Raw genomic sequence first — 21133 nt, forward strand, 5'->3', positions numbered from 1 at the left:
CTTAAATTCCAAAAACTATATAAGGTATCCCCAGTTCATGTCACTATTTTGTGGCCAATTTTTAGGTTACTGTTTTCATTTTTACTATTAAATAAATTTTAGGCCTTATTTGTGTACTGCCAATTTTACCATTAATGTCTTCTTTCTGTTCCCAGACATGATCCAGGGATCCACATTGCATTTCGTTGTCTTGTCCCCTGAGTCTTCTCTGATCTATGGCAGTTTCTCAGTATTTTCTTATTTTTTATGAACTTAACAGTCTTGAGGAGTACTGGGCTCACAACTATCCTATAGAATGTCCCCAATCTGGGTGAGCCTGATGCTTTTTTCACGATCACCCTGGAGTTATAAGTTTGGGAAAATAACATGGAGGTAAAGTGCTCTTCACATCATGGGATACAAGTCAACCACATGGTATCACTGATGGCATCAACTTTTACCACCTGGCTGAGACAGTGCCTACTGGGTTTCTTTTCTGTAGAGTTGTCCATGCTCTACTTTTTGGAAGTGAGTTACTAAGTCTAGTCCATGCTAAAGCAGGAGTGGCTTAAATCCTACCTCTTAGAGGGAAGAGTAACTACAATTCCAATTCTGATTTGGAATATTTATCTAAAGAGATGTGTCTCTTCTCCATTTTGCTACATAAATAAAATTTATTGTCATTTACTTATGTCAACGTGGATTCATAGATGCCTATTTTATCCTTTGAATTATAATCCAATCATCGATTACTTATTTTATTTGTTCATTTATTTGTTCAAATCATTCCAGCTTTGGTCATTGGAAGTTAGTTTGTTTTTATTATTTCCAAACTATCAGTTTTAAGGGGTTCCAGGTCAATCCCTTCTAACCCAACATTCTTAAATAGTAGCTCCATCCAGAATGATCTCTAATACCTATCCTAACAGTCTTTTCCTGATGGGATACATCCTGGAATAACATTGTTTTATCTTAACAGCTCTGTGTCATGAATTTATCGCCTCTCCTCTGATATTGATGGAAAATACAATCTATCTGAGCAAACCAGGGTGTATGCCCAATGGTCAACCTGTCAGGCTTAGTTTGGAAAGGTGATTTGCTGCACTCTGATAATCCATTTTGCAGCACAAAATAAGTATATGATTCTTTCTTTGATACATAAAAGCAAAATTTTGCCTGTAAGTCAAATAGTGACCAAGAGGATCATAAAACTAATAAAAATCTAAGGAGATATTTGTGTGCTGATATTTCTTTCATAACAAACATTTTAAGGTAAGCCTGCGTGCCTGCTATGTTTGATATTTTGCTTATGGCCCACTTACCTCTCTCCTCTGTAATAGTTACCAACATTAACATTTTCCTAATCTTGCATAATACTCACATAATCACTTCCAATTTGTCAGGAAAAGGTCACCAAATTCTGCTATGATTTTCTACTTAGCCATACCCGAAATGATCAGTCACAGTACTAGAAACCTTGTTTTTTCTCTATAGGAAGCCAAGACAGTTGTCCTCCAACACAGTGGGTCTTCAAGTATAAAGACTAAATTAAAATGTGTTTACATAGTTTATTTTTAATGTAATTTAAAACAGTGTAAACATACATTAAAGATACTGTGGCAATTTAGGTTAGTAATAACATGAGGTTATTTACATGATGGCATATATATGGGTGTATATATATACAAAGTGCAGATAAATACAGAAACACTACAAAATAAACAAAAAACTCAATATGATAATTTACTGACAACCATTTTCATCATATTACTTAATTTGTCATGTTAATGGCTGAAAAGCTCCTAGAACTGAAATATAATATCTAAATATCCAACTTTTATATAAACTACAGTACCTCAATTTTTAACAGTATATAAATAGGATTCTGAATTAAAAACCCAAGCACCTTCCCTGCCAAACTCCCTATTGGTAAAAGTTTCAGCCCAGAGTTCAAGGACTCTTTAAAATCCCAGACTTCAAATATGTGGCAATACCTTGGATTTTAAGCATAAATCTTGTTAGTTAGTGTCCTTAGATCAATTCTAATGGGTGTCATTCTCTGCAAAAAGGAGGCAGTTGAAGATTAAAACTGTCAACATGCTGCCATATATAGAACAATGCACAATTTCAAAGAGATTGAGAAGATTCAAGGGAAAAATGAGTTGCTCTCAACCTTGGAACTGTAAAGACCATGGGACATACTCTCGAAAGACGGCAGATGGTACAAAGGAGAGAAAGTGGTGGTCATGGCACCTTCAGGCCTCTCCCCACAACACGTAAACTCCTCAAGTAGCCCTGTACATAAGCATCTTGAATGGTAGAAGATATCTATGTTTGTAATAAATGCAAATGGTCACTGCCTTTTGGGACTCCCCAGTAAGCACACAGACTCCATTTCTCCCTAAAGCACCAAGAAATGTTCACCCTGAACTTGGCATCTCTCTCATGAGTGCTAAGGGAAGAACTGATGACCAGCTGGGCTCCCTAAGCCAGACAATAGTTTCTAAACACTGGTCTAGTACATGCAGATCAGTTTTCTGCCAATGGCTTACTGAGAGTGCTGTCAACATTCTTATTTAAGATTCGCTATTAAAAACACTGAATGTTGCTGCCCTAAAAAAATGAAAAAATCCAATTTATTGATTTGACCCTCTAAAAGCCCACGTCATTCATAAGCCGGAGCTTTCCCGAGGTTATTACCAAGTAGACCCTGCACATTTTGAAGTAGAGAGATAATGGTGACAACGAATGGATATGATGAATGTGTTTGGGAAATTGAGATGTGTTCGGGAAATTGAGACTAGTTGACGAATACCTAATACTAAGTCTGTGAATCAACAGGAGACAGGCAGGACTGTTCAGAAAAGCTATCTTCATTTTTTCAAAGTGTTTTGATTTTGGAAGGTAACAAGAAAGGGTAGGAGGCAAAATTATATAGTAATTTCTTCCCTAAGGGAGAAACCTTTAGTCAAGAGGAAAATAACTTTTGGACAAAGGAAAAAATTTTTTCTTTACCAGGAGATGTGATTTCAGGGTCCTACCCAGTGCTATGAGGTCACAGTAACAGCTGTGAATTACAAATGTATCATAAACCCAAAGAACAAAATCTGGTTCCTATATTGGTCTGCCTCCGACTTCAGTCAATAAACTATAAATCAAACTGGAGTTCTAAATGCTAATGAAGGTATCTTGAATACATACTTGGGGGTATTACTACAAATTGAAGTTGGTTGAGGCCAAACTCTGAAGGACTTTTCTACACCAACATCCATGTGAATGATACTCTTTTCGACACAGACCCCCAAAATGGGGCTGGGAGTGAGAAGGTTCACAGGGTGCTATCTTCACAGGATTATGGTAAGAAATTTGTTTTTCTCACAACATAGTGGATTTTTAGAAGGCAAACCACAATATGTAAAGCTAATTATAGAACAAGAACAAAAGTCATACATATCTTTATTTTTCCTATTTGGAGACCTAGACAGTTTGGGATTATAAGGTCCATTTTTTTTTCCCACCATCCCTGAAAGAGCCAGCAAAGGAGGGCCATCACTGAGAAACCTGGTTATGCTGGTATGTGTCACAAAGCACAGGAAACTAATGCAACTAGTAAAACCGCTCACAAACAAGGAGAAATGGTCCTTCCTCATACTTCATGGACATTATAGGAATATAAATATTATCATACTTTTCAGACATTTACACATAACACAACAGAAAAATCCTTCAGTTGACTGACTGGTTTCTATAAAGTTGGTGGAGTTGGGGCACAACAAAAGAGTTATCTGTGAAATACACAAATGTTTTTTACTCAGGGATATTTTCACATAATACACAAGATGATTAACTTAGACCCCTCAATCTCATCCTCATACTGATTATAAGCAGTGATTAGGGTGCACATGTTGTGTGTTTTGAAGGTATGGATGTGGCAATTCTAACATATCTTGACATTATCTCTGAAAAGTGAAGGTGTTACTGAAATGCTATTCAAATTTTGAATGTGATCCTCCTCGAATGACTGGTATTAACTTCCTGTGTAATTGACACTTCATGTGATTTATAACTTATGTCCTGATTTTCTCAGTGCTCATAAATACCTTATCTGTAGGAAATTTACTTCAAGGGAAAAGCAGCTTTTGCCTGTCTCCAGCATGTGACCATGACTTGCCTACACACATGATCAATATGAAGGAAAAAAGAACCATTCTCACAAATCTGTAAGATTAAAACTTCAAACAAAAGCAAAACTGGAACCAGTACTTTTGCAGCTTGTTTCCAGGAAAGGGACCACAGCAAGTACTGGGGCCACAACATATGCCTTGCCATCAGAAAGTAGAGCAACTTCATACCCACATCCTATGCAGCAAAAGCTTTAATTCCAAATGGAGCATCTGTGGAATTAGCTCACAAACAACTCAGAAGAAGGAACACTCTGGTCTGTGTTGAAATAAAATGAAGGTTGAGATTTTGTTATGGAGCAGCAAGAGAAGTAGGATTCTGAATCTCCCTCTGGAGTCAAGTTGGTCTTTGAAAGAAAACCAATTTGCTTTAAGAGGTTCTAATCTAGCAGGATGCCAGACGATGGCAAGGATCCTTAAACGGAGGGTGTCATACAGACTTGTACCAGTCATACGGACTGGTACACTGGAAGGACTACCTTCTGTTCCAGCAGAGGGTAATTAGGGTGATCAGCAAGGCTGTTTTTTCTACTAAGGGCCACCAAGGACCTAGACCAAGAAGCTCCAGCAACATCTGATTATACTATACACAATCAACAGCAAGAGGTAAAAAATAGATTTTATCAGATATTTACATTACATTACTAATCTTTACAACATTAGAATATGTTTCATTTTTTTATTTCAATTCACTGACGTTTATTCCTGTTTCTGACTCTGTTTCTACTGTTATTCTCTTTGTTAATTCTGATCCATTATTTTTGTTTTTAAAAGCATAAATGCTCTGAGGCACAGTTGTGTGTATTTAACCTATTAATGCTAGAAACATTAATAGAAAGTAGAAGAGATTGAGATTACAGATTATAATATCATGTAAAAAGAGTTTTACGCAGTCAATACCTGAGTGTCCGTACAGTGGGGAACTCTGGAGCAACAAGTAAAACGTCAAGGCCAAGCAGGCCAGAGCTGTAGCATGCAAGTGGCAGGCAGCTAGCTTTTCAGGATCTTGAGAAGAAAGGCTCTTTGCCACATACAGATATTTAAAGAAATATTAGAATTAGTGAAATAAAAATAATAGAAGTCATGGTTGATGCCTGACCAGGTGCTGCTGATATATATATAAATGGGGAATAAATACCTATTTCTATGATCTATAAATTCAGTGAAATTCCTAGTAAAGGCTGAAAACAGAATGGCACCAAGGAAAATCGTGTACAGACTTTATTCTTGCTAAAGATGATGAAACAATGTCAAACTTTGTGGTTCAAAATAATTTAAGAATCCTGTACCTTTGTGTTTATGTTCTGTTTCAGCTAAGCATAGACTTTGGAAGGCACAGCCTCCCTAAGAGTGTCTTCAAACAACATCTTTTTCATTTGTAGAAGAACGTCTCAAAAGCCAAAGTTGGATATCATTAAAATACTTTGACACTTCACAATATTACAAGTAGAATTTTAAAAGTTGTATGCCTTGATACTGCACTTTTGTAGCTTTCCCATTATTGTAATTCTTCCGTGATGCCACTATAATGCTACTGATAGAGGATATGTGCATATGCTTTATCAGTTTTTAGATTTTAATGTAGTAAAATTTTATGAAAATCCCAAAGGTATGAAGATAGTGTTATATATGCTCTAAACTAGGAATCAGCAAACTATGACCCACGAGCCAAACCTAACCTGCCACAACAATATTTACTATCATCTTAGGCCTTTACAGAAATGGTCTGCTTATCCCTCTACCAAACCTGCTGAAGGTGTCTGGAATGCTGGATGGATTGTTTACAGTGGAATCAGTGTATGACTTCATTTGACTTCCTTTACAGACATCATATACATTATTGCTTTTGAATATTATTATCCACTTGGAAAACAAATAAAAATAAAGTTATCTTAAAACAAAGACTTATATCCTTGAAATGTTTAGGACCAGCAAAACAATCATATATAAGAGCAGTATATTTTTAAGAAAAAAATAATAAATGAACAATTTAAATTACATTTTTTAAGTAATGATTTCAAGGTTCCTCAGAGAATGCCAGGCAGTAAACGACAGATCTCAAAAGCCATATGGCACATTTTTGGTTTCCAAATTTCAGGGATATAGTATTTAACACAGAATTTGAGACCCTACAATTGTTATGGAAGAGACATTGTGGAGAGTTACTTGTCAATAAAAAAAAAAAAAGCAAGATATCTAAAAATAAGAAATCAGCCCCAAAAAGAAAGGCCAACAATTTAAACATGTTTTTTTCCATTAATAGGGAGCTACATAGTCTGCTGCTGAAGGACTTGATAGAAATTGACTGTTTTCATTTAGTGGGCTCCGATCCCCGTATCTGTGTCAGATAAATCATAGCACTTATTATTCATTACCATGGATACCATGAAGATACTGCCATCCACTAAATCGTATTAGAGGAAGACAACATAATTTTCTGGAACTAGTCCTGTTTTGCCTTCATAAGTTGCCTTCAACCATCCCGGTTCCACTGATGGGTATACTGGCAAAATAAATAAATAGATAAATAGAAAAAACAATCAATCACACTCAATCAACATTGGTATCAAATAATTATATAAACAAATGGGTAAAAATCCACATCAGATTGTATGCATACAGTCATGCCTCGGTATCTGAGGACGATTGGTTCCAGGACCCCTTGTGTATATCAAACCTTGTAGATGCTCAAGTCTTTGATATAAAATGGCCAAGTATTTGCACATAACCTAGACATATCCTCCTGTATGCTTTAATTCATCTGTAGATTACTTATAATACCTAATACCATGTAAATTCTATGTAAATAGTTGTTATACTATATTGTTTTTTTTTAATTTGCATTATTTATTGTTGAATTGTCATTTAGTTATTTTCTAATCTTTATGAGCTGTGGTTGGTTGAATCTGTAATATGGAACTGCTGGATATAGAGGGTCAACTGTACAAATTATCAAAACAATGTCACAGCCCTTTAAAGTTGGAATGCCCTTTGCATTCACATAATGAACTCTCTCTCTCTCTCTCTCTCTCTCTCTCTCTTATACACATACACACATACACACACACACCCCTACACCCACACCGAGGCATGTATACAGAAACACCTGCAGGGAAGGAAATTGGGGTTCAGAGGGTTTTTAAAAATTTTTATATATTTATTTTTTAGAGGCAGGGTCTCACTATGTTGCTCAGGCTGGAATGCAGTGGCTATTCACAGGCATGATCACTACGCACTGCAGCCTCGAAATCCTGGGCTCAAGTGACCCTCCCACCTCAGCCTCCTGAATAGCTGGGACTACAGGAATGCACCACCCAGAGGGATTTGATGTGTTCACTATGCAGGTCATGACAGGCAGGACCTGGAGTAGAATAGGAGGCTCCTGGTTCTTACTTTAGATTCTCACCACCATACTATTCCTCCGTCCTCCACATGATGATAACCCTAAGCAAAGTGCATGGATGTACTTACCATTAGAAAATATCGCCCCTTGTGGGAAGGAGAGCTCATGGCTGTGCTCTGCTTTACAGGAATACATGGCTTTGGCTTGGCTGAAAAATCAAGACAATTTGTAAAAATCACAGCACTCACTTGCTGTATCTATACTTAAAATTATTCTTAAAGAATGCTATTAATTTTTAGTTGTGATTGGAATATATACAGAGAGAAAGTGAACATTAGTACATTTTGTACATCTGAACACAATCGTGGAACACCATCAAGAAATTGAACATTACTGGCATACTAAAAGCCTTTCTTGTTTTTCCAGACAATGCCCCGCGAGGGTACCCACCTGGCTTATAACAAACAGCACAGGTTGGTTTTAAAGACTGTAATTATTTGATTGTTAGCGAACTGCTAAATAGGCTCTTTTTACAGCTACATAGGAACCAAGATTCCTAGGTACTTTAAAGCTTTTCCGTTTTCTGCCACTTTCATTTTCAGACTACCTGAAGAGAGATGCAAAAATTTAAAAAGATTACAGGATACGGTAAATGAGACGAGTGGGCATGATGTCAGGAAAACAGTAGGATAAGTTGATGATAAATGGCGACCAATCATAGCCTGACTGTCAGGAAGCTGACGTGGAGAGATGGAGGCCTTGCAAACCACAGTGTGCCCATCTCCTAAAAAGGGAAGCCGACGCTCAGCTCCCATTGAGCATATGTGAATCCATGCTCAATGTAGCCAGCCACTCTGTTTTTTTAAGAGTGGCCAGAATTTTGGGGTTTCATATGAGATCTGAATTAATACATTTTAGCCATCACTTGAGGCTGCTAATCAAAGTAACAGGAAAGTCTCCTTTACTCTGCAACCTTCCATGACCTTGGCAAGACTTGCAACTTATCCCGACCCCACCCCGCTTACCATCGCTGTGCCCACTCCCCCTTGGGAAAATATTTTTTTCTCTTGATCTTCACAGGGCTATGCACTTCAGGTTCATCTTAAAATTTCATGAGCTTTGCTGAAGGTCAGGCCTCCCCTGACCACACACGCTAATTAAAATAGCTGCCCAGGCATCTACCATATCCTCCTGCTTCAAGTCTACAAGGTGTTATAATTTCTAGTATTCTGTTGTTATTGCTGATATTTTTTATATCTTCTCCGCTAACTAGAATGTAATCTCCATGAACAATGCCTCATGCTTAGTAGTAACTGAGTAAATATTTGCTAAATTTATTAGTGGAAAAAAAAGAAAGATGTTCTGGGCTCTTCTTCTATATGACGAGTCCTTTTAAAGGGTCAAGCGCCCTGTCTGTCCTCCCCGAGGCCCCAGCACTGTACCTAACTACAAGGAAGCATGAGCAGACTTGCCGTCCGCAGCTCCCCCAAAGCAGCAGGGCTACATTATGATTTCTTTTTCCTTCTGGAGCTGTAAGACCCTGGGGGTCTTATTCTCTGCACTTCCAGAATGGGGCATGGTCATCTAAAGTGGGGTTCCAACAGACTCTCTGAAGACTGGAAAGCTTAGAGAGGAAAATTCTGGGCTTGCCCCCAGAGTCTGTTTCATCTGAGGTGAGTCTCGGGCTGCACTTTCAGAAAGCTTGCTGGGGGAGCAGGCTTGGAATGACCACCGGCCCACACAACACACTTCCCAGTGAAACATGGACCAAGGAAGAACTGAGGAAGGAGAGGAACCCCAAGGACAAGGCTTTACATCCAAAAAGAATTGTGTGTGTGCACGTGGACACACGCACATGGGTGTGTTGGATGCATATAGGTGGGGAGTGAGGGTGCTACCAAATCCTGAAGACTTCTAAGAATCAGACTATGGTAGTCTTAAACAGAGTATTAGTTTTTCCCTGTATATCTTCTAGTCAAGTAGAGCCATTTGATCTGATTGAGATATAATTGAGGATTGCATAGCCATTTCCCTAAAAATATGTAAAGATTTTTCAAAAAATCAAAATTTTCTAACAGCTTCTTCCAATAAACACTGTTTTAGTTGAGTCATTAAGATAAATTATTAAGAGATCCACAAAGGGAACAATTTCCAAGTTGTACAAATGATTATGATACAGTATTCTTTGCAATGATGTAATTTTTGAAGCTATGCTTTAAAATGCACCCAAAATCTTTTTATTAATATTTTAGACACGGATGTTCTCATTTTTGTTTCTAGTATCTTATGGGACTGGATGGAAGAAGGGAGAAGTACACAGAATAATTATGTCACTAAATAAATAAATAGATATTGTTAAATGTGTCAAAAATATATAGCACAAAATGTTACCTGTCATGACTTTTCAATTATCTGTGCATACGACTAGACAGACAGAATTTTCTTCTGCTGAGATCTGTAACTACAGGTGTTAACTCTGCTCTGCAAAGAGCTTTGATGATTTAATGTAGACTTCTGTGACAGTGAAGTTTCCTCCAGGTGCTAATGCTTTCTCTTTTACTGCCTTGGTGTATTGAAGAGGATGTGAAAATAACACTGCCACCTATTGTGTCACTCTTTAGAAGACTCTAATCTCCCTTTGAAAATGATTTTGAAAAGCTTGCTTCTTACTGCATGGGAGAGTGAGGTAATGACACCCACAGTCCTGAAAGCCATTTCTTCCCTTATCATTAGGATAATGGTCTGCTCACATGGTTCGTTCCTAATTCTAAATGCATCTAATGCTGATGAGTAAACTTACAAAGGTTTGATAGGGTCCAGTGTACAAAATTTGTCAATACTTATCGTAAACCTAAGAGAAATAAAAAGTTCACCAAAATTGACGTAATGTTTTCTGGAGGGCTGCTTTACAATGATACATACACACACACACAAACACACACACACACACACACACACACACATTTTGTACACTATTGACAGTTTTACTTCTGAAGGGAAAGAGAATACACACAGATAATAGAAAGATGCCAAAGCAGTACTATATATAAAAACTAAAAGCAAACAAAATCACAACAATTTAAATGTTCACTAGCAGAGGACTTAATAAATCAAAGCACACTAATCCAATTAAGTATCAGGCAGCAACTTCAAATGATGCTATTGAAGAACACATGCCATGAAACAACAATAGTGTTTAAGGCAAAAAGTTTATAAATTTGTTATTGGCAAGAATCCTAAATTGCCCATGATGATTTACCAATAAACACTGCATTTGCTTTTGGTTACTGGTTTCTTAAAATCAGTTACATATTCTTTTCATAGGTTTTTTCAACAAAAACTGACAAGTTTATAAATTTGTTGTTGGCAAGAATCCTAAATTGCCCATGACGATTTACCAATAAACATTGCATTTACTTTTGGTTACTGGTTTCTTAAAATCACTTAAACTGATTTCTTAAAATCAGTTACATATTCTTTTCATAGGTTTTTTTCCAACAAAACCTTACTATTTCCAGCTTGGATATGTAAGTGATGTTGAATGCCTTATTGCTAAAGAACTTCTACTTGAGCTTGTGAAGTTGCTTTTGTCAAAGGCATGAATATTGCAACTCCATTAAAAATGAAGTGACGAAGTGAATAACAAAGTATTTTTAGATTAAAAATGTGTATTTTATCCATTCAACAGTTTTATTGAGCATCTACTCTGTGTTGGGCACTGTGGTAGGAACAATACAGTGAAAAACACCTCTATGTGTCCTTTTCTGTGTGTTTATCACAGAGGAGTAGTTCTCAAAATGCAGCCAGGGGAACCTGGGAAGGGGAGTGGGAAGGTGGGGGTGAAGGCAGGACCCCAAGACATCATTGCTCTGACAGCTAATAAAATGTGTATGAGAATCTACTTATTTTGTATTATGTCAGGTATTAAAGAGATCTACAAAAATGTAAAACAATTCAACTATTTTGGAAAATATTATTTTTTCATAAAAAATAGGTTATCTGTGCTACTATGTAATGTGGTTGTTCTTATTTTAAATAAATTAATAAATATTTTTAAAATTTCTCAGTTTAAATTTTAATACAGTAAATAGCAATAGATATAATCCATATAAACAAAAGCTCTTTGGGGATCCTTAATGATTTTTTAAGTTTATAAAGGAGTTCAAAATGAGATCAAAATGAAACACTCTTGCAGATGATATTAGAAGGCTGTGTACCAAAATTCAATAACAGTTAATCTTCAGGTGATGAAATTAGAAGTGGTTTTCATTTACCTCTTTAGTTTATTAGTATTTGCCACATTTTCTAAAAGAAGAAAAAATTAAATTATTATTTTAAAAAATCATGGCTTTTTTTCTCTGTGTGTTATGGTGCTTTCTGCATCTTATGTGTCTCTTACTCAGACTCATTGGACAAGAAAACTTCACTGGGCTTTATTTTTATCTTTTGTAACTATAAACAAAATATTAATCCTTTACATTTTGAAACAAACATTTGCTTGTTTATAATGAGCCAGGTACTCAATTCTCAACTAATTTTCTTAATTCTCAACTCAGCCTTCAGAAGATATTTGTATAGCTTGCTGAATTATACTACTTTAAAGTGAATCTCCTCCTCACTGAGTATAACTGATTGAGACCAAGGTGACAGGCTTTAAGGGTACTGTTTCCACACACCTTTGTAACATTGAGACGGAGCCTTGATCTCCTTGACTTTTTTGCAGCTTCTACTACTGTTGGCCATGCCTCCTCCTCCTGACCACTCCTTCACATTCTTCTTTGCCTGACTCTTAAATAAAACCATTCCCCAAAGCCCAATGCTCAGTCATTTTTTTCTTTTTCACTCAATAAGCCCCATTGCTGGGTACCCTCACCTTCATCTGTGCAATGTAACTGCTGTGTAGCAGTTTCTCAAAAGGCATCAAACTCCATGCTCTCTCCTGGTTCCAGCTGCACATTTCTAGCTGTCTCTTACCCTGCCCTGAGGCTCCTCAAAATCTATGACTAAAACTTTCCCTTCCCTCTACATATGCACATGCTGAGATTACAAACTAAATTACCATTCTTTCTGACACTTAGTCTGAGAGACTTGGAACCTTCTTTATCCATCTCTTATTCCCAGTATCAAAAGCAGGTGCCCAATCCTGATCCTGTCTATAATTTCTCCTCATAGAGTTTCATGCTTTTGCTGCTCTCCTAATCTTCTAAATCTCACCAGTTTCATTCTAAGTGGTTGACTATTCTCTCCCTTTCACAAACTCCCGGAAAAGCCGCTTGAACTATCCGTTCAGGTGCACTGTTGATGAGATTACCAATGTGTTCAATGACATTTAGAGCCTGCAGTGGCTCCAGAGGTGTTACTTTGCTGTTGCTCAAGGCCATCCACTAAAAGCTCCCAAATGGTCTCTTTCCTAAATATGACTAGTCTTCCTACTGCCTCTATTGGTTCTGTTTTCTTTCAAGGTCCAATTTAAGGTTAACCCTGAGTTCCCCAGCAGGAAAATGAGATAGGCACTGTAGGAAGTCAGGGAAATGTCCTCAATTTCTATCAGTTGTTCAGTTTTATTTGACAGTGCAGGAGAATATTAAGAGTTAACATTCAAATGCCATCAGTATATAAATTAGAGGCTTGAAAGTCTTAGGCAAGTAGTTTCAACAATAATTATAATAATAATATCTATTAATGTAAAAACCATCTACAGATCACCTACCCTGTTCAAACACATTACTGCATACCTTCACAACAATGTGGCAAGCTCAGAATTATGACCTTCATTTTATAGATAAAGAAAATGGATTTCCAAAAGGACTAACTCCAAGGTTATACAACTAGACAGGGGTGGACCAAAATTTGGTGTGAGGGTCTGTCTGACCCTGAAGTTCATTCATGTTCCACCGAGCCTGCCTCAGCAAAGGTATGACACAGACCATAAGTGCTATGGACCGGGTGACAGAGAAAGATTGCAACCCTGGATGTACAGCTGAGTATACATCTACGTTTATGCTGAAGCCCATTAGAAGTTGATTTAGAGTGTTTAGAATGTAAAGCATATTAAAGATGCATAGGTTGATTTTTGAACATCTGAGTATATCTTTATTATATAAGAGCTTTCAGATTTACTTCATTAATAGCTTGTTTGCTTAAAGCTCTGTGGGATTAGCTCTTTGATTACAGTACTTGAGTTTTTACTCAACAGGCAGACTCTTTTTAGAGCTTCCTAATAAGAGGGCGCCATCTAGTGGAGAAATTCAACCACATAGCACGAAGGACAGAAGTAGCAAGGTTAAATCCCTTATACCAAGGCCTAAAAATGATAACAATCAGAGAGAATGATGTTTTCTCTGACATATGTAGGGCTTAGTTTTCATCATGCATTGATAAAAAGGAAGATGATGAAGATGCTGCAGACAGCTGTAAGGTGCAAGTGATCTGGGATCTGCTGTATAAATGCAAGGCACTGACCATCATTCCAGTAAGATACCAAACTGGCTCTACTCTGTGCAGTTACAAAAAACTAATTAACACATGAGTGCCCTTACGAGGCTTTGAACAAAACCAAAAAGTTTGAAGGTCACTGTTATCCCTAATAACTATCACATGCCCAGTATTGTGTAGTTGCTTATAATAAATGCATGCTGAAAAAGTCCACATACTTGGATAAGGTAATAAAAATTCTTTGGTTGAATAACATTTAGAAGAACTGTAACAGCAATGCCTTGATTATCTGTGATTCCTTTACCTCATAGCCTTGATTAACCAGACAAGGGAAGCACAAAAATGCCTCAGTAACATCCAAAGGAAAAAATCAAGGTTTGTTCTTCAATTCTTTCAATTATATGCTCTTTCAACAACAAGCATTTATTCAGTGTCTCCCACCTGTACCAGCTGCTGATGGCAATAATACGATTAATAAGAATGATAATAATAATAATATTGGAAAGCCCCTGCCTTTAAGAAATTCCATTATTTAAATTAAAAACCAAAGTCCACTTGTAGATTAGAAAAATAAATCTGGAAAGCAGGAAGAAGAAAGCAGGCACTTTAGAAGCAAGCATATTAATGGCAGCAAGGTGTGACAACTCGTTCTTTTAACAATGAGGTGGAACATAAAGTCTGAAAACCCGGAATGAAGTTCTGTACTCAAAAAACAGAGGCGTCCGGGGCAATTAGCTCTACAACACCTCAGTCATCCTTAAAAATAACCATATTTTTTCAATGAATGGCCATGAAGATTCTTCCAGAAAAAGTTATATAATTTCTAAAAGCCAAGGATATGCCTTTGAAATGACTGTCATCAGTCGATGACAGACAGACTGTATGCAGACAGGCCACACAGGACTTCCCGTGAAGGGCCAGTGGATATGCATTTGATCATCTGCATAACTGAGGGGCAGAGCTGTCACAGGTAATCTGTCATGTCCACACAGAGCAACAATGTCACCACTACTTTATTTTTTCAATGGGTTTAAGGGTTTTGAGAACTTACCGCCCAGAAGAAGCTGGTTTAGGAGAACCAACATTTTCAAACAGTTGGGCTTTTGCTGCCACTCTGAAAAATGATTTTCAAACACACGTTTCATAAAGTCAGTCAAATCCAGTCTGCTCCAAGTGAAACCAAATTTATTAGTGAAACAAAACAAAAATGGTTAAGGAACCATCCCCCAAATTGGACCTGGATCGTAACCGTTTTAAGTTTTAATGTTGATGAAATTTTAGCTCGAGTCTCTAGCTTACAGAGTGTCAGACTATAATAAACTTACAGCTACCTCCTCCGGGGACCTTACTGTCTTCATCCTTTTTATCTCAGAAAACTGCGAGAGCAGAAAAAGGAACATTTTCTCTCCACTCTACTCCCAGCAGGATATTATCGACTCCTATGGAGTCACAAGGGAAGAATCAAAGAATCAAATCAACATGGCAAAAGAACTGTTGTTCATTCTGATAGCTAGGAAAACATGAATTATAAAATTATTATTTTTAAATATTTGAACGTATTTCCTGTAAAGTGAAAAAGACAAATTCCACAAATATGGCCACTAAACAAATTTGTGGGTTGAAATCTTATTTCAAATCACGGGGTAGGGGGGAAGAGGACATGTTCTAATTGAAGAGGTGAGACTATCAGGTATATACTGAAAAAATCTGAAATTAAGGCACCCTAGGTAATTAGAAGAGTTTCTATATTTACTAGAAGAGAATACCAAATTCCTTGAATGATGTTCTAAACTAGAATATAAAAAATCTTATTCCTTTAGCTGATAAACATTTTTCCAGAGCAAGCCATTTGATAATCTCAAAGATCACCTAATATAGAGCAAACACTTCCTCATTTTACTTTCTACTTTAACTACCAGTATAATCACAAAACAGCTCTTTTCCTTCCTCCACAAAGAACAGAGTTTATATTCTCTAATCTTTCCTGACATATTGGCTTAAAATTTAATTTGCCTTAATGGCTAGAACTATGCACAGTGGAGAGTAGACAGATTTACAAATATCTTTTGTCTAAGCCACTGCAACTGGATTTCCAACCCAGAGGGATAATATAGTTTGAACACACTCTGCAACCAAAAGGTTGTCGAAGAAAGCGATGAACTAATGAATTTACGACACTGTCCCTATGGAAACAGGCTTAGTAAAATGTCTTACTGTACTTTTAATGAATAATTAAAACATCAGGAATATCACCATGTGAAAAATGGGAATGGTATAACAGCAAGAGAACAGAACTGAAGTTTGAGAACCCTGACTTGGAATCCTAGCTCTACCACGTACTAGCTCAGAGAATGTGGACTAGTTTCTTAAAATTTTCACCACCTCTAAAATGGGGTTTATGCTACTGATTTCAAAAGGACACTGTGGCCCTTAAATAACTTATGTAAAGACACCCAATAATAGCTCAGATAGCATCATGAAATGCTCCGCGAATGTCAGGAAAACAACATGAAGGGAAGAGAAACCTTTCACACCTCTGGATTTTGCTTACTTGTTTAACCAGGTTTCCACTTGTTTTTCTTTAGCCCACCCCACCTCCAGGTCATGTCTATGGGCCCTTCTCCTATCAGCCTTCGCACTTCTGGGTCATTTCTTTCAATTAGAAGCACTCACTTTTGCCTTTCATGTTCCTTGTTCTCTACGAGCTTGTTTAAATCAGTGAGGACTCGGGAGATAAATTAGGATGGATAGGAGAGAAAATCAATCCTCAGAAGTTATTATAGAAAGCAGGTGTATTAAAACAGGGAGATGGGCCTGGCTTATGGTCACTGCACGGCAGTCTCTTCAGCTGAGAGGTAAATGCTTAACTTTTATAGGAAGGCTTCTATTTCCAAAGCCCATAACTACTATATTATATATCTATTTTTATTTCCTTAAATTAAGTCATAGCTCCACTTCTGAAGCAGTGCTTGAAGTGCCACCCCATGAGATTCTTTATATACCCTAATACTACTCTAACTTTCACATCACTTTCAGAAAGGATGGAATCCTATGGAAGTTGATTATACCCACAGGCCTTCAACTGTGGGATTCCTCAGGGTTCTTGTGAACATACTCAACTCCTCTGTACCCCTGGGAGACACAGCAAATACGAATTCTCACTTACACTGAGCCAGGTCGCTGATAGCCATTGCTTGAAGCAGTGTCTAGCCTTAACCTCGTGCACATTTTCGGAGGCAGTTCTGGGTTTGGTGAGGCTTTGGGAGTCTCTTTGGAACCTATAGAAGTTAAACTTTGAATAGATCCACTGTAGCTCTTGTTTCCTAAAAAGAAAGCCCAAGAAAACAGGCAAGGTGCTATTAGACAAAATAATAGCAATAACACAGTACATGTGCGTAACAAAAGGAAGCATTTTTCTCTGAGCCCAAACGGGAAGGTACAGAATGTTCTTTGAGCACAGCAACCCATCACTCAGGGAGATCAAAATCTACAGAAATTACAAAGATATCACCTCACAGACACGGAAAGGTTCAGGAAAAAAGTCAGTGCACAGGTTTCAAAATCCAAGCTCAGGAACAAAGCAGACAAACATCATTAGTTTCTTCACCATTAACTTTATCCCTCCTTAATCATGCTGAATAACCCAGCAAGTGACACCGAGACAATGACATTTGCTCAAGTTCCCCTCTGACTTACCTTCGGCTGCCGAGATGGATCTCAGAGAGGAAGCGGAGGTTCTTTTCAGTCCTGAAAGCCCATAAGGCCCTTTCTTGACCAGGTCTATGGGTGGGGAGACATTCCCTGGGCTAGTGACCGAGGCCACACTCTGGCAATCTGATTCCACATCTGTTTTGGTTGCATCTTCTCTGGAACTTGATTCAGGGCTAGTTGTCCAGAGACCCAGGCTTTTCTGTCCATTGGAAGATGATGGGGTTGCAATCCAGGGAATCCCTCCAGATTTCTCCCTGGGCTGGCAGGAAGCTGACTTTGTAGTGCTATTTTGTTCAGAGGAGTGAGAGGAGAGTGACTCAATGCTACCCATGGGTGTGCTGTCTGGGCTGCTGCTATAGGAGTCACCTGAGGAGCAGGAGTGAGAGAGAGGAAAGCAACAGTAGCTGTCTGTTGATAACAGCACCACCAAAACCCGTTTGTTCTGTTCTCCAACCCACCGCGTGCTCCCTGGCCACCTGACCCCATGCAGGGGGTAGGCCTTTACCTCATATGGAGAAGTGCCCTCGCTACTGGAGAAAAGCTTTCAAATATGCATTTGAACTTGGTGAATGTATTTTCCAATATCATTCTAGGAAGATTTTATACCAACCTATGAACTACTGTGCCTATGTAATAACTTTGCCTCTTGAAGCATTAGTGAGCTGGCTTCAATTCAGACAAAATTTGTTTCTGAAACAGGACTCAGAAGCAAGAGAAAAAAGATGATTCCTTTATGCTATTATAAGAAATCAATGGAAGGGGGTATATTAAAGACATATTTCTGCCTTCTTTTACTTTTCTGATCATAGGTGATTCTTAGTTACAAGGTACTCAAGTTCTCTTTCATTCAAAAGCACCATTAAGTATCAGCAAAAAAATAAGCTGCTCACAGTTTTCAAAGGAAGAATTTTTTTTTTCCTTTTCCTCCTAAGAATATAGCAATGTAAGAAACTGATCATTTCACTGGGTTTATTTTTTAATGTTCCTAAAAGAAACGTATGAGAAAAATCAGAAAAACTGTAATAAAGCATTCAAATATATCTAAAAAATTAGACTATTATCTATTTAATAATGACTGTGAGAGAAAAAAAAAGTGAGGACTAGGGGTATAAAATGAGAATGGTCACAGTTTACTGCATGCCATTGGCTCAAGCTGCCACCCGTATCTTCTTGGGGCTTGGCTCAGAGATATGTAAGTTAGTAATAATGTGTGGTGTCAGTTTTCTTTTTATTTCTTTTCTCTCTTTTAGACACTTTGAGACCCAAGAGATGATGTTTTAAGAACATAATGTGAAAGGGAGAAAGAAAATGACTGCTTCAGTCAGACTTTCTCTTGCTTTCTTCCTTACCATTTTAACAACAGGACAAAACCTGCTACAAAGTAGCACCCAATGTACTTAATCACGTCTGCAGAAAAAAGGGCAATGAGCAAACTATTTTTTTTTCCTTTGTATCAATAATGAATTTGCTTGCCCAAGGAACCTTGGTAACTATTGACAGAGAATATATAAATGTTAGAAGAATGGGCGTTGGGGAAAGAGCATCAGAGAGAACATCTTCTATTTCTACCTAATTACCAACTCAGTGAGGTAAGGCTGAATTAAAGAATGAAGAAAGCCTCTCCCCTAAGGCTGAGCACACTTACTATCGGGTTCTGCCAGGCAAGGAGTATACCTCCCCCTGGGCTTCCGAGAGCCGGTAGAGAGGCAGATTGCTCGTGTCCTTCGGGACCCGGATCGAGACTGGGGCTGAGGAAGAGGAATGTTCGGGTCCGGGGCAGTATGAAAAATCTACAAGGAAGAAAAATGGCCCAAGGTCAATAAGTGGTTGACATTGCCATTTTTATTGTAAAATAAGCTTTGAGAGTTATTAAATAATCTTAGAACTGTATGCTACTTAACCAGCTGCACAGCAAGAGATGTTTGATACAAAAAAAAAAAAAATCCTAGAGCAATAACAACTTTCTTTTCTGTTTACACTGAGTAATATTTCTTCTCTGAGTTTTCTTTTTTATTCTCCCCCACTGCCCAAAAGTAAAATGCAGAAGATCTTCCAATAATTTTAAGAAACCTTCCAAATATGAACAAATGTCCACGTCAAGATACATTGATTCTTTTTTATTATAATATCCTCTTTCCACCTTCACGCTCTGAGGAACATAACCTGAGGGCGAGAGGCTCATTCTGTATCATTTCTCCAGCTGAGTGGCTCCTTACTCCTCAGGAGAAGGTGCTGTCAGCTGTTGGCTCTGAGCTGTCAAGGAACGTAACAAGCTGCAGGTGGAGGTATGGGCACAGCTACAGGATACAGCCGTGTGCTCTTGGGCTGTGAGGGCTTGTACCCTTAGGTAGGCACTAAGGAGATGTTTCTGTGGGCACTAGGAAGGGACCCAGGGTAGCAGAGTGATACAGTCATTCTCTCACAAGGACCAAATCAGAGATAAATGGATCACAACTGGTTAGACCTTAAATGGCTGAATTTGCTTAATAAGCCAACTAATTTGGCTTTCACAAGTTCCCATTTTCATAGTTATTTCAAGATCCCACTCTTTTAAAGAAATCCTCCTTAGAGATTGGATACAGAGAGGGCTCCAACACTCTGTTCCCTAAATTTGTTTTCTTTTGTTTAGTGAGAATATTACCTCTATTATATAATTAAAAATTTAGTTCCAGAGGGATTAAAAGAGAGGGTGAAAGCAGGCTTAACCACAGGGTGATTTTAAAGTGTTCTCTGCGCATGAGTAATAAAGTGACCACACAAATGCTAAAGAAGAAAGCCTTGAAAAGGAAAGGGCAAGGAAGCAAAGGAAACCACCTACCTGAAGGATTTTGAAAGGCACTTAAAAACTGAACAATAAAAAAGAAAATTGAAGTCCCCATGAAGTAATTTATATAACAAGAGATTAACATTTTACAGGAATAAAAGATCACAATGTAAACCTCACAGATGATGTTATATAAATGTGAAACGCCTTCTTAAAAGCAAGATACAAAACCTGATGCTTCCATGTGAAAATTCAGCCTACCTTTTCATAGTGCTCTATCAGAATTTCTACTACAATATTCTGAAATTTAATATTCATCATGGCAGCCACAGTTTCTTCCTGGGCTCTCATTAAAGTTGGGCCAAATATGACACCAAGATTTGAGACAGTCATGAGATTTTGTTGACTGTGTAGTGATACTCTGCAAATAAAGAACAACAAAATATATCATAAGTTAGAGGTTTCAAAATCATGAAATAGTCTATCAGATTTGTGGCATAAAACATGTAAAATATGCCATTATAGGCTAATTGTCCTGGTGTTGGCCACTCCCAATTAGCATTTGGGGTACAGCCTAAAAAGACATAAAAAGTTAACATTAGCCCGAGTAAAACATAATTACAAGCAAAACAAAATCTATTTAAGGGAAAAAACCCTTGATTTCCTAAATAAAGTACAATTACCCTAGAAAGATTATTGGTTGTTTGGTATTTTCAATGA

The 21133-nt window shown here is 37.6% G+C and overlaps 1 protein-coding gene across 1 annotated transcript in view; it reads right to left on the bottom strand.

Moving 5' to 3' along the window:
- Positions 1-6343: 6343 nt before the first annotated feature.
- The window catches only part of ARHGAP42 (Rho GTPase activating protein 42), a 266391-nt gene continuing 251601 nt past the window's right edge, over positions 6344-21133 (bottom strand). Inside the window, exons 18-24 of the mRNA XM_069469030.1 lie at positions 20675-20834; positions 19295-19439; positions 17635-18015; positions 17105-17261; positions 14990-15052; positions 7632-7711; positions 6344-6663 (exon numbers count right to left, since the gene is read on the bottom strand). Coding sequence (XP_069325131.1) covers positions 6575-6663; positions 7632-7711; positions 14990-15052; positions 17105-17261; positions 17635-18015; positions 19295-19439; positions 20675-20834 — 1075 coding nt within the window. The 3' untranslated portion in view covers positions 6344-6574. The remainder of the gene's footprint in view (positions 6664-7631; positions 7712-14989; positions 15053-17104; positions 17262-17634; positions 18016-19294; positions 19440-20674; positions 20835-21133) is intronic.

The sequence above is a fragment of the Eulemur rufifrons genome, chromosome 6 (genome assembly GCF_041146395.1).
Source record: "Eulemur rufifrons isolate Redbay chromosome 6, OSU_ERuf_1, whole genome shotgun sequence".
Lineage (NCBI taxonomy): Eukaryota > Metazoa > Chordata > Mammalia > Primates > Lemuridae > Eulemur > Eulemur rufifrons.